This window comes from Amblyraja radiata, chromosome 18, assembly GCF_010909765.2.
Source record: "Amblyraja radiata isolate CabotCenter1 chromosome 18, sAmbRad1.1.pri, whole genome shotgun sequence".
Taxonomy (NCBI): domain Eukaryota; kingdom Metazoa; phylum Chordata; class Chondrichthyes; order Rajiformes; family Rajidae; genus Amblyraja; species Amblyraja radiata.
Window position 1 is genome coordinate 30,772,764 of NC_045973.1, and position 15,071 is coordinate 30,787,834.

The following is a 15,071-nucleotide window of genomic DNA, read 5'->3' on the forward strand; positions in this document are numbered from 1 at the left end:
ACTTGCCACATTGTCAGAATGACGCCGTGAAAGATTTGACTGCGCAACGGAGCTTTGAACTATAACCATTGGGCACAAAGCACTTTATTTACAAACTAATTGCCTGGCTTGTATCCCAGAGCAGTTATTTGCATTATCCGCAAGTTCCCTTTCCAAAAACATTCATTGCCATCTGATGTCTTTTTGGCAAACCACTGCAGAAGGCAACAAGCGGTTATGTCATTGACACTTTGACAGACAAATGGGGACTTTTCCAGTCGGTTCTGTCTGGGACCGGCCGATTGCAATCCTCAATGCAAGGCTTGCTGCGATTCTTGCCATCTTGTTGTCAAGGGTAACAGCCAGATGAAGGATGAACTTGCCCAGTGTACAGCTGCCCGCACTGTGACTGAGGGAACTCTGGGTAGTTGGTTAACAGGGATGCAATGCTAAGGCTTTATAAGGCGCTGGTCAGACCGCATTTGGAATATTGTGAGGAGTTTTGGGCCCCATTTTGGAGGAATGATGTGCCGGCATTGGAGAGGATCCAGAAGAGGTTTACGGGAAAGATCCCAGGAATGGGTAAATGCATGATGAGCGATTAACGGCACTGGGCCTGTACTCACTGGAGTTTAGTAGGTTGAGGAGGGACTTCATTGAAATCTACGAAATAGTGAAAGGCCTGGATATTGTTTCCACTAGCAGGAGAGTCTAGGACCCGTGACCATAGCCTTTGAATAAAAGGACGTACACTTAGAAAGGAGATGAGGAGGAATTTCTTTAGTCAGATGGTGGTGAAACTGTGGAATTCATTGCCACAGACGTCGGTGGAGGTCAAGTCATTGGGTATTTTCAAGGCAGAGATTGAAAGATTCTTGATTAGTACGGGTGTCAAGGGTTATGAGGGGGAAGGCGAGAGAATGGGATTGAGAGAGAAAGATAGATCAGCCATGATTGAACGGCAGAGTCGACTAAATGGGCTGAATAGCCTAATTCTGCTTCAATAACTTATGAACTAAGTGAACGTCAGCAAGATCAACAATAACGATATCTTATCCCAGGGCAACAATGAATCTCCTTGGTACAAATTTCATCCACCTGGGCATCATTTAAATGAAAGGTTGGCTCCTACTGTGATGCGCCTGAAGTCCTAACAGCACTTCAAACTCACTATCTAACTACAGCACGGAAATAGGCCCTTCAGCCCAACACGCCCATACCGACCAAGATGTCCCAACTACGACAGTCCCATTTGCCTGCATTTAGCCCATATCCCTCTAAATCTTTCCTATCCTTGTACCTGTCCAAGTCTTTTCCCCCATGTTTTTATAGTACCCGCCTCAACTACCTCTGCTACTCTTATGAGAGGAATAGATTGGGTTAGATGCAGAGTGTCTCTTGCCCAGAGTAGGGGAAACAGAGAAACAAAAGGACATGGGTTTAAAGTGAGGGGGGAAAGATTTGCTTGGAACCCAAGGGCAACTTCCTGTGGATGTCAAACCCAGACTGGGACTCACTGGGGCACCCTGTAATTTGGTTTCAAACCTGCATGTTTGACTTGAAAGGTGGGAATGCTGTCTGGTAGAGCTGCTGCCTCACAGCACCATTGATGTCTAACCCGCTGAGTTGCTCCTGAGATGCTGCCTGACCCCGCTGTGTTACTCCAGCATTTTGTGCATCACAGATGCAGCCCGACCCGGTGAGTTACTCCAGCACTTTGCGCCTCCCTTCACAGCACCAGGGACCCGAGTTCGAATCCTGACCTCGTGTGCTGGATGTGTGGAGTTTGCACGATCTCCCCATGACCGCTGGTGTTACAGAGAGAACGTGCACACAGAGATATCCCACAGCATGTTCTCCACAGGCACTTATAAGCCACCTAGATCATTTTCTCCAGAGATCTTCATTCTAAGTAAGCCCATGTGACGTCTATAAAAATCATCCCTCAGCCTCCTGTGCTTCAAGGAATAAAATTCTAGGAAAAAGTCCAATCTCACCCTACAGGCCCATCAACATCCACGTAAATCTTCTCTGTGTTCTTTCTAGAGGCTATAAAAATTTCCACTTCTTAACAACAGACTGCACAGAAGCAAGGGGCCTGGAGGCACTGCGTGTTTGAAACTGATGGTTGGATGCTTTCCACAGAGAAGGGAAGCGACACAGATGATGAACACATGAAGCGTTTGTAAACTTAAAAGAGATTAAACTGTTTCCACCGGCAGGACGATGGAGAACCAGAGGGCACAGATTTCACATGATGAGCAAAGGAACCAGAAGGAAAAGGAGAATAAGAAAAAACACATCTGCACAACAGCCCTCTGTGATCAGCAGCACGCTGCCTGGAAGGGTGGGTAGTGCCAGCAGATTTAAGAACAATTCTCCACTGAGAATTGGAGCCCAACTAGGATTGGAACCCATTTTGAGCTGGGGTGTGGCACCAGCTGGAATGAACAGTCAGAGTCAACACAAGTAAAGTGGACTGAAAGTGCCCCCAAGTTATGTACAAGGTTTGCATTTAGATAGCGCCTTTTGCACCCCTTCCCAAAACACTTTCCGGTCACTGAATAATTATTGAAATGGAGTCACTGTTACAATGCTGGAGACGCAGCCGCTAATTTAGACTTTTAGACTTTAGAGAAACAGCGTGGAAACAGGCCCTTCGGCCCACCGAGTCTGCGTCAACCAGTGATCTCCTTGTATACTAGCACTATCCTACACACTAGGGACAATTTACAAGTTTTACCGAAGCCAATTAACCTGCAAACCTGTATGTCTTTGGAGTGCGAGAGGAAACCGGAGCACCCGGAGACAACCCACAGGGTTCCCTGTCACAGGGAAAACATACAAACTCGGTACAACAGGATCAGGTTCGAACCCGAGTCTCTGGCACTGTGAGACAGCACCTCTACTGCTGCACCACTGTGCCGCCCTACGTGGGAATTTGAGAAGAGGTTACAGGATACCAATTTGTTAGGAATGGGATTGTCCCGAGAGCCGGCATTGGCTGGATGGGCCAAACAGCCTCCATCCACTTCCCTTTGCCTCGTGAAATGAAGCTATTGGCACAGGTCTAAGGATGGACATCTCACCCACTTCCATAGCTTCTTGTCACTGGGAATCCAGAAAGAATTGGGATATATTCCCCAGAGGTTTGAGCCAACCCCCCTCTGCCCCACCACTAACCCAACCAAGAAGCAATTTCCCTGAAGAAGGTGGGGTGCAGAAAGCGGAGAACAACGCGACTAGCTATTGTGCACTGTCTAGTGGACTCTCGCAGAACTACAGACAGCTTTGGCTCGATGGTGTGGGGTAGGCACCTTGGGGAAAGAAAAAAACAAATAAAACAATTGATTGATCGATTGAAAGATACAGCGTGGAATCAGGCCCATCGGCCCAAGTCCATGCCAACCGTGGAGTAGAACACACTAATTCTACATTATCCCACTTTCACATCCATTCCCACAGACCAGCAGCAATTGACAGAGGCCAATTAATCTACAAACCTGTCCGTGGTTGGGATACGGGTGGAAACCAGAGCACCTGGAGGAAATGAGATATCATCTAATGTCTGATCCTTGCTATAGATCACAGTATCTCTATCTTAGTACAGAGATGTTATGATCTCTATTAGATATGATCAGATATGATAGTGGAGTTTAAGAGGCTTTTAGACAGGCACATGGGTTAAATTAGTTTACCTTGGCATTATGTTCAGCACATACATAATGGGCCGAAGGGCCTGTTCCTTCCGCTGTATCACTGTGCCGCCCAATACACAAAACCATATAAGGTATAACATTGGGGAACAGGAGAAGATGTGATTCGGGAAACAATGCTGATGATCAGCTTAACGTAAATCAACATTTGGTACTTGGCATCAACATAGAAAACAGACAAGAAAGGCAGATTCATTTACCCAGAGAAAGGGGTCTAGTCATTTGCTCTTCGCTAATGGCTTGATAGCCGAGGTCTTCCAACATTCTGTTCTTTGTAGAAACAAGGAACTGCAAATGCTAGTTTACAAAGAACATTGTGTTAGCCTATCACTTGCTCGAGTAATGGAAGAGGACTGTTGCTCTTCATAGAGTTCTACTCCATAACATTCATAAGAGATAGGAGCAAAATTAGGCTATTCGGCCCATCAAGTCAACCCCACCATTCAATCATGGCTGATCTATCTTTCCCTCTTAACCCCATTCTCCTGCCTTCTCCCCATAACCCCTAACACCCATACTAATCAAGAATCTATCTATCTCTGCTTTTAAAAATATCCATTGACTTTGCCTCCACAGACGTCTGTGGCAATGACTTCCACAGATTCACCACCCTCTGAATGAATAAATTCCTCCTCATCTCCTTCGTGAAGAAACGTCCTTTGATTCTGAGGCTATGACATCTGGTTCAAGGCTCTCCCACTAGTGGCAACATCCTCACATCCACTCTATCGAGGCCTTTCACTATTCGGTAAGTTTCAATGAGGTCCCCCGCTCATCCTTCTAAACTCCAGCGAGTAGAGGCACAGTGTCGTCAAATGGTCATCATATGCTAACCCAGTCATTCCTGGGATCATTCTCATAAACCCTCTCCAGCGCATCCTTCCTCAGATATGGGGCTCAAAATGGCTCACAATACTGCAAATGCGATCTGACCAACTAAAAAAAAAAGTACACAGTAACTCAGCAGGTCAGGCAGCATCCCTGAATATTGTATTTTATTCTTGCCTCAAATCCTTCCTCTGGCTGTCCCTGGGATCTTCCTGTGTGCACATTGCCCACCACCTTTGCAACACTAGTCTTCCTACATTCCATTGGAACCCTCGGACTATCTGTGTTCCGACTTTACCTTGCACTTATTCACATTATGTCCCTTTATCCTGTATCTGTACACTGTACGTGGCTCAATTGTAATCATGGATAGTCTTTCCACTGACTGGATAGCCCACAACAAAAGCTTTTCACTGTACCTCGGTACAATAAACTAAACTCAAACATACTGCATGGGAAACCCCGGCAGATGCTATACAAATGCAACTTCTTTTTCAATTGCCTAGTTCCAGAGGCCACATGTGGGATACAGAGAGAGGAAGCAGATCAATTATTATCCATCCAGCTGAGATACAGAAAATGGGATTACCAGCAGCAAAAAATAATACACCCCGCAAAATGCAGATGCTTGCAAGCACATTTATGCTTCACAGTTGAAATTTCTCCATGTCTTTATCTTGTTAGTTAATTTAGTTTAAAGATACAGGGTGGAAACTGGCCCTTCGGCCCACCGAGTCCGTGCCAACTCGTACATTAACCCTATCCTACACACCAGGGACAATTTACAATTTAACCAAAGCCAATTTACCTGCAAATCTGTACGTCTTTGGAGAGTGGGGGGGGGAAACGGGAGCACCCGGGGAAATCCCACGCGGTTCACAGGGAGAACGTACAAACTCTGTACAGACAGCACCCGTAATCAGGATCAAACCTGGGTCTCAGGCTGCAGCAGCTCTACCCGCTGCACCACCCTAACGTTATCCCTTTTATCGTGTATCTACCTGTACATTGTGGATGGCTTGATCGTAATCATATATAGTCTTTCCGCTGACTGGATAGCACGCAACAAAAAAGTGTTTCACTATACCTCGGTACACGTGACAATAAACTAATCTAAACTGATAGTTCGCACCGACGTCTCCAATGTTAAACTGGGACACTCTCCCCTGGTACCTGAAATTCCACATGCGCGATACAGTCAAAGGTGACGGCGCCTCTTCGAGACAGCCACGTCCAGTTAATCATCTGCAGTTTGAGGGTGTGATAGAGGGTTCCCCGACAAGAGCTTAAACCGGGTCAGTGAGAGCTAGCTGCCCCGGTGTAAACTGCCCTCTGATGCAGAGCCCTGCAGAGCGCAGCGCACCTGTGGAGTGGAGCGCTCCCGTGTCAATATCAACAAGGACTGTATCCTCAACAAGCGACAGCCCCAGCAGTTAAACTGCCCCAAATCGCCCCAACCAAGAGATCCCCCCCACCCCCTCCCCTCCCCGCTCTCTCTCTCTCTCTCTGGCGAGCATTAAATGCCACATCTCTCCCTCCCAAAGCAGCAGCAACAAACTTTACAATTGTTTGCTGGTCGTTCCTTTTGCGAGACTCGCGGCATCTAAACAGTTGCCTCTCTGCACGGGAGGGAGCACGGCATCTTGGTCTGACACAGAAAGTCGCAAAGTGGAAACACGTCCTCAACATTGTAAAAACACGGCGTGCCACAAACATACATACATACATACCCGCGGAAAAATTCAGACGACAATAATAATCACTTAACTGTACAGAAAGACCCATCAACGCATCTCACTCACACTTGGCTCCAAGCGGGGTCGTATCGCCACTTGCCGCGGGAGAGGAGGAGGTGAATGTCTAGTCAGTGCGGGCTGCGAGTGTGGGGGGAGGGATTCTACTTGTCTTATTCCGGGAGCCTTCCCTTAACAAATAAAGGAGACCCACACACACACACACAAGCCGGCAGCGAGTCCAGTCCAGCCAACACTCTGCATCAAACCTGCCAACTCCTGAGACATTAAGAGATTAAAAACACACACACAGGGAAAGATGGAGGAGTGACTTAGGGAGGGGACGGGCCACCAATAAGCAATCTCTGCCTCACAACTGGCGTACTTTGAAATCACCTGCCGTCACTGAAGATCAGCAGAGGGTAAATATGTGGAGGGAGGGAGGGAGGGGAGAGAGGAACGGCCTCGTTCGTTTAACCCTTTGGAGGTACTAGCGGCTCCGTTGAACGAACTGCAGAATAGATCGGCTAAGAGTAGGGGAATCGGAACCAGAGGACATAGGAGGGAAAGATTTAATACGAACCTGAGGGGATAACTTTTTTAGACAAAGGGTGGTGGGAGTGTGACACAAGCAGCCGGAGGTAGTTGAGGCAAGTACTCATTTAGTTTAGAGATACAGCGTGGAAACATGCCCATCGGCCCACCGAGTCTACACCGACCAGCGATCCCGTACACTATCACTATCCTACACACTGGAGACAATTTACATTTTTTTAACCAAAGCCAATTAATCCACAAACGTGTACATCGGTGGAGTTTGTGGGAGGAGACAGGGAGAACATACAAACTGTACAGACATCACCCGTAGTCAGGATCCACTCCACCCGCTGGGCCCGTTCATGGATAGGTTTAGTAGGATATGTGACAAACGTAGACAGGTGGGACTAGTGTAAAAAGGACATGTTGGTCGGTGTGGGCAAGTTGGGCCGAATGTCCTGTTTCCACGTTACGTGACTCTATGTTAATTACAGTATACTGCTTGGGTTTGGAGACACAAGAGACTGCACAAACAATGCCTTTCTTCTCCCCACCCCCTATCAGTCCCTTTCTTCTCCCCGCCCCCCACATCCATCAGTCTGAAGAAGGGTTTCGGCCCGAAACGTCGCCTATTTCCTTTGCTCCATAGATGCTGCTGCACCCGCTGAGTTTCTCCAGCATTTTTGTGTACCCTGAATAAGCGAGTTCGGTATTCTGACTGCGCATGCCCAGTTCATAGGACACTGGAGATAAACATTCTCGGCAGCTGAACTGCTGCGTGTATACAGACTTGCGTTTCATCCGTAGTCAGGATCGAACCAGGTCTCAGGTGCTGCAAGTGCTGTTGAATTGCTACCTAAGTTAGCAACACTAATTCTCCCTTCTCCACTGGTCCATGCAGAAATCTCAGCAGTGACAATCTAATGAATCATAGTCCGGTCCCCCTCAGCCTGGGTGTATGTGTTCCATTCTCACACGGGCTGCCCTCCCGGGTTATATCGCGGAGCGGGTGAACCCTTGCTGGGGGTCGCCAGAGAGGAGTGCTACGATCGCTGGCCTGGTGACTTTGGCATAATGGGGCTGTGGTAAGCGGAGCTTCTAGCCACGGGCATGGCATGAACTTACCATCCGGAGCCTGGGATCCCTCGCCGGGGATCGCCGGAGAAGAGCTCCGGCCGCCAACCTGCGGCCTATAACATCCTGAAGCCGGTAGGAAAGTGCCGATTTGGTCCACTCCAAGCTGCGGAGTGTGTTTGACCGTCCCGACATCGGAGGTTTGATCATCCCGCGAGAGGGCCTGTACATCGGGCCATTCGTAGCGGTGACTGCGGAGGGTTTATGGCCCCGACCATGGGTGAACAAAGGAGGAGGACTGACTGAACTTTGTTGCCTTCCACCAATGTGAAGAATGCTGTGGTGGATGTTTGTGTAAAATTTTATTGTGTACTGTGTGTTTTTTTTAAGTGTATCGCTGCTGGCAAATTCATTTCATTGCACTTTCGGATGCATGTGACAAATAAAATTGACTGACTTTATACAGGGTTATTATACAGAGGCGAACCACGCACCCCTCTCCTGCATAACCCCATGAGGCAGATTTGTGAGCGAAGTCTCACTACCCTCCCTGTCCCCTCCCTAGTGTCCCTTCCCGGTCCAGGGGCAGCCGAAGATGTCTGGGGTGATCCTGGACTGATGGGACACTGGCCCGGAGCACTGGTGGCCCCAGGCTTACAGTCGGCATGGAGTAGAAGTGCTAACTCCAGCTCAACTCTGCTTCAACTCCCGATGTACCTGTTCCCCGATGGGCTGGGGACCGTCAGCTGCACCTCTCGCCTTATCCAGTGGCTGTCGGTTAACCCACTCGGTGCCGGCAAAAGTCGAGCACCAGTCATCAACGGGGATACACACAAAATGCTGCAGTAACTCAGCGGGTCAGGCAACATCTCTGGAGAAGGGTCTCGACCCGAAACGTCACCTATTCCTTTTCTCCAAAGATGCTGCCTGTCCCGCTGAGTTACTCCAGCACATTGTGTCTGCCTTCAGTGTAAACCAGCATCTGCAGTTCCTTTCTACATAGCGACGCCTGTCCGCGGGTAAAGGCGAGGTGGCGGAGAGAGGGATGGGGAGAGGGATGGGGAGAGAGGAACTTCGCTATCGCGGCTTCACTGCAGGTCCCAGACACCTCAACTCCACAAGAGCTGCCCGGCGCTAGGCAATCCCTCCCCCCCCCCCTCCATCCACCCTCGACTGGGGGACACTGCCCACCTCTGCAACCAGCGTGCAAACCCAGGCACTCCCCGCGGAATGTTAAACTACACACATCAGTGAACAAAATACCAACACGCACGTCTTTCACCCTCCTTCTCTTTCCCTCACCTCTCACCATCTCTCCGCCAGTCCAGTCTCTCCCCCTGTCTCCCACTCGCATCTGCTCCCTCTCTCTCGCTGTTACACCTTGCTCTCCCGCGACCTGGCACCCGGGTTTGTTTTTTTTCTCGACTGTCCTTTGACAAATCCCATGATTTCTTGCGTTTTTTGGAATACCGAACTCACTTATTACTCCAACACTATTCAGAAAATTACTATGTGTGAATGAGCAAAACACAAAATGCTGGGGGAACTCAGCAGATCAGGCTGCATCTATGGAAAGAATGGATAGTTCACAAGTTATAGGAACAGAATTAGGCCATTCAGCCCATCAAGTCTACTCCCCCATGGCGAATCTATCTTTCCCTCATCCCCATTCTCCCGCCTTCTCCCCATAACCCCTGACACCCGTACTAATCAAGAACCTTTCAATCTCCGCCTTAAAAATATGCAATTGGCTTGGTCTCCACAGCCTTCTGTGGCAATGAATTCCACGGATTCACCAGCTGCCGACCAAAGAAATTCCGCCTCATCTCCTTTCTAAAGGTACGTCTTTTTATTCTGATGCTGTGGCCTCTGGTCCTAGACTCTCCCACTAGTAATGGGAGTTTCGGGTTGGGAACCATTTTCCAATCATGTGTATTGTTTTAGTGTTTGTCATATAGAAAAGCACAATGAAAATCTCACATTAAAAATTCGAAGTGCTTTGGGATGTGAAGTGCCTTGGGATGTTTTGCTTGCTACAAAAGTGATGAAAGCATTCATTTGCACTGCACTTTTGAAGCATGAATACTCCCCAAGACACTTCAGAGGAATTTTTACTGTACAAACATTTGACAAATTTAATTAGGTGTGAAGTGACTGCAAATCATTTGCTTGTTAGCTGAAGCAAAGTCATTTCTCGCCACATTTCGCTCCAAATGATGGGGAAGTAAATAAACTGCTGATGCAGGAAATCTTGTATAAAGTTCAATAGAGCAATGAATGAGGCAGCAGAATGGTGCAACCTTTGGGTTGCTGCCTTCCAGCGCCAGAGACCCAGGTTCCATCCTGATTCCGGGGTGCTGTTGTACAGTTTGTACACCCTCCCTGTGACCACCTGGCTTTTCTCCAGGTGCTTTGGTTTTCTCCCACTTTCCAAAGACGTGCAGGTCTGTAGGTTAATTGGCTTCTGTAAATTATCCCTAGTGTGTCGGATAAAACTAATGTATGGGGTGATTGCTGGTAGGTGTGGACTTGGTTAGCTGGAGGGCCTGTTTCCGCGCTGTTTGTCTAAACTAAACCAACCTTAAAAAAGGTCAGCGATGAAGCGTAAGCTGTATGTCGATGAAAGACACAAAGTAACTTTACGTAAGTAACTGCTGGAGTTACTCATCTTGAGACAAAGGATGGGTGATGTTTTGGGTCGGAAGCCTCCTTCAGACCGATGCTGCCTGACCCACGGAGATACTCCAGCACTTTGTGTCTATCTTTGGTATAAACCAGCATCTGCGGTTCCTTTCTACACGTTAACTCCATGTCCTTCTCCATAGATGTAGCTTGACCCTCTTGAGTATTTTCAGCATTTTCAGTTTTTAGTTCAGTGCTTTGTTTAATTTTCGAGCAGCACAGGGACGACCCTTTGGCCCACAGTATGATCTCTGCTGCCCGATATCCATGTTCCGATCAAAGATCCAACATTTTCTGAATCAGGGAAAATGTACAGCCATACCTTGAGTCATGAAAGGAATGAGTTCCTGGAAGATGTTTTGTGAAGTGAAATATTATAAATTGGCAGGCTGGACAAAATGCATCATTACTATTTTAGAGAGTACGTTGCCAAGGGAACAGAAAATGCATTATGCATGATTACAGAAAATAAATGATAAATCGCACCCCCAACATTCAATGGCATTATAGCAAATATCCACAAATCAAATGATTAGAGTTCGAGGAATCGAGAAATAGCAATCTTTTTCAGCCTATGGACAAGAGCATTAGGTTCCCCACTCGATCAGTAAATACTGTGACCATTTCGAAGAGAGGTCCCGAACCGATATATCAATTATAGTTTTTCCTCCACAGATCTGCTGTTCCTGCAGCCCTTTGTGGATTTTGCTCCAGATTCCAGTGCCAGCATTCTCCGTTTTACTGATTCACAGCAAAATGTCCTCAAAGTATGCCCACTTTGAAGAGGCTGTCTCCTTCACACCCTCTGGAGTTGTGCGAGACTCTCTCTCTCATTGCTCCCCCTCTATGATTACTGCTGCTCTCGTGCTCTTTAACCGTGTTTGTACTTAGAAGGGTACAGTACAGGAACAGGCCCTTCAGCTCACAATGCCTGCTGAATATTAGGCCAAGTTAAACTCATCTTCTCAGCCTATTTTTGATTCATATTATCCCCCACATCCCCCCCCCCCCCCCCCCCCCCTTATTCCATGCATATCTATGTACCTATTAGGTAACCTATTAGGCAAGTACAATTCTTAAATGCCCCTACAATATTTACAATATCAATAGAAATTGAAGGATGCTGATGAAAGAGGTGGACATTGCCCGGCCCATCACAAGTATTGATCTCTCTACCAAACGAAGGGATCTACAGGTAACACTGCCCCAGAAAGTAGCTGATATCATGAAAGACCCACACCACCTTGCCCATGCTCTCATCTCACTGACTGATTAGTACGCAACAAAAGCTTTTCACTGTACCTCGGTACACGTGACAATAAACTAAACTAATCGAAACCAAACCATCAGAAAGAAGGTGCAGGAGCCTGAGAACCATTGTGTCCAGGTTGAAAAGTCTGTTCTTCCCACCAGACATCATGTTCCTGAACCGCCCTGTGCAACCGGAACCACAGATGGACACAAAATGCTGGAGTAACTCAGCGGGTCGGGCAGCATCTCAGGACAAAAGGAATAGGTAACGTTTTGGGTCAAGACCCTTCTTCAGACTGAGAGTCAGGGAAGAGGGAAACTAAAGGGATGAAAAGATATAAAGAACGAATGAACGAAAAGGACAAATAAAAGCCAGCAACGATGATCAAAGAAAGGTGGAGCCCACAATGGTCCATTGTTGGCTGTGGAGAAGGTGATACGAGTTGATACAAACAGTGAAACTAAAGGGCGATAGTGAAACTAGAAGGATGACTAGGGTGGTGGACGGACGGAGAGAGAGGCAATGCAAGGGCTACTTGAAGTTGGAGAAATCAATATTCATACGGCTGGGTTGCAAGCTGCCCAAGCAAAATATGAGGTGCTGTTTCTTCAGTTTGCATGTGGCCTCATTCTGACCATGGAGGAGGTCCAGGATCTCTGGAGAGAAGGAATGGGAGAAATGTCCTGTCCTGCTGAGTTACTCCAGCATTTTCGTGTCTATCTTCGGTTTAAACCAACATCTGCAGTTCCTCCCTACATAATCCTAACTATAGGGACAATTAACAATAATTTTGACTGAAGCCAATTAACCTACAAAGCTGTATGTTCTTGGAGAGTGGGAGAAAACCGGAGCATCCGGAGACAGTAAGGTCAGTGTGGGAATGGAAAGGGGAGTTAGACTGTATGGGAGATGGCATCGGCCAAGGCTCTGCAATGGACTTGGTACTAGCAAGGTTGCTCTATCAAAGGTCAAAGGTTGATTTATTGTCACATACACCTAGATGTAGTGAAATTCCTTTTGTCTATGTACCTTGGTTTGCATTATCAAAGTCTGGTTTTCCTAGAACATTGATAATCTCTTGCATATTTATTTGTGGTGGGGTTACGTTTAACGTGCCTGTAAACCTACAGCAAGTAAGATTTTCATTGCTCCGTTCCTGGTACACATGACATGAAGCATTGACTTTCTCTCTTTCCCTCTCCACAGATGCTGCCTGACCCGTTGATTATTCCCAGCAGTTTCTGCTTTTGTTTCAGATTTCCAACACCCACGTTGTTTGGCTTCAGTTCTGATGTACATTCCTCCCACACACAAATACAATGTTGAGGATAGGTAAGTACATTAACTTCACCCCCATCCCCAATTCTTCCACGTTACCCAAAGCGAGGGGGAACTTACAGAGGCAATTATCCTACCAACTATTAGGAGGAAGCCAGGGCACCTGGAGGAAACCCATGTGGTTAAAGGGAGAATGTGCAAACTCCACACATTTAAGGTCAGAATCAGACCTGGGTAGAGGGAGCTGAAGGGCAGCTGAACTCCCTGTAGATAGTTTAGAGATACCATGTGGAAGCAGGTCCATCGGCCCACTGAGTCCGCACCAACCAACTATCTGTAGACCAGTGTCATGTTATTCCGGGTTCGCATCCTACACACATTAGGGGCAACTTACAGAATCCAGTTAACCTACAAACCTGCACGTCTTTGGAAAGTGGAACCAGAGCACCTGGAGAAAACCCATGGTGAACATAAGGAGAACGTACAAACGCAGTACAGATAGCACCCCTAGCCAGGATTGAAGAGGGTCACTGGCGCAGTAAGCTCGCAACTCTACTGCTGTGCCACTATGTGCCCAGGGGATAGTGTGTGTCGGGGGTGGGGGGGGGGGAAATAACCAGAGAAAATACACTGTAAAGTTATAAAAGGTTTAAGGGTCTCATAAAGCAGACAAAATAACGTCATGGTAAATGTGCTTGCGCACTAAGTTAAGACAGCAGAAAACGACAGCAGTGGCAAAGTTAGAGTCATAAAATCATAGTCTAACAGTGTGGAAACCCCCCCCCCCCCCCACCTTCACCAGCCAAACTTGCTCACACCCACCAATGTGTCCCCTCTACACTAGCCCCACATGCTTGCTTTTGGCCCATTAACCTGTCCTATCCATGTACCTGTCTAATTGCTTCTTAAATGTTGCGATAGTCCCTCCCTCAACTACCCCCTCCAACAGCTCGTTCCATACACCCACACCTACACCCACCACCCTTTGTGTGAAATAGATCTGTCTGGTAGGTCTGTAGGAAGGAACTGCGGATGCTGGTTTAAACGGAAGATATACACATAATGCTGGAATAACCCCGCGGGTCAAGCAGCATCTCAGGAGAAAATGGAGTATGTGACGTTTCGTGTCGAGACCATTCCTGTCTGAGAAAGTGTCTCGACCCGAAACGTCACCTGTTCATTTTCTCCAGAGATGCTGCCTGACCCGCTGAGTCACTCCAGCCTTTTGTGTCTGTCTACTGTCTGCTAAGTTTACTGTGGTGCCACAGTCTTGTGTTTTCATGGGACTTGTGCAATAGAAGAAGGCGCCAAGAACACAGCTTTAAAAGCCACTTTCAATGTGCTAGGGAAAGCTTGCAGAGGCAAGGGAGACATTTGTATTTTATGGAGCCTGTAGCGATGATTGACTTAAAGTGTGTTGCAGTCTCTTTATTGAGGAAGTTGTAAATACTGGGTGAGGAATCAAGATCAGAGAAGACTGAAGGTTATTTGGCAACAACAGGGTTTTTTAGATGTTTGACAATTTTAAAACATGCTCCAACTAAACAGAAAAGGATATTTTCTTACTGAAAGGATCAAACCGTTTCTCCAAACTACCTAGCAATTCATTTAAAATATCTTTTAAAGAGAAAGAACCTGTTTATGTGTCACAGCTTTTGTAGAACCTTATGCAGCTGAAGGCAAATTAACAATTTTTTAACAAATGTCCTCCTTGTTTTAATGAAGGAAGCGAGGCAGTCAATTTGTATGCAACATGCTCACATGAATAGCAAAATAGTTAAAGGCCAGGTAGTAAGTGTGTGGATTCCCTTTTGTTCACCTGCAAGAACAAATGAGACCATAGTTCAGGGGTGGGGAACCTGCGGCCTTCTAGGCCATTAAGTGCAGCCTTTTGAATGAATCCAAATTTTGTAGAACAAATCCTTTTATTTTTATTCATATGTTTTTGTTCGTCTTTTATTATTATTATTATATATATCTTAAAATGAACGT

The 15,071-nt window shown here is 47.0% G+C and overlaps 1 protein-coding gene across 4 annotated transcripts in view; it reads right to left on the bottom strand.

The window, feature by feature from the left end:
• Positions 1-15,071, bottom strand: part of LOC116983325 (semaphorin-3B-like) — a 261,802-nt gene that overhangs the window by 132,801 nt on the left and 113,930 nt on the right. The window contains exon 1 of one of the 4 annotated variants that reach the window (XM_033037033.1): positions 6,291-6,671. The exons of 1 other annotated variant lie outside the window; for it this stretch is intronic. In XM_033037033.1, coding sequence (XP_032892924.1) covers positions 6,291-6,308 — 18 coding nt within the window. In that variant the 5' untranslated portion in view covers positions 6,309-6,671. Of the gene's footprint in view, positions 1-5,696; positions 5,802-6,290; positions 6,672-15,071 lie in introns of those variants that run through there. 2 more of the 4 variants (XM_033037036.1, XM_033037032.1) reach the window with 2 other exon arrangements.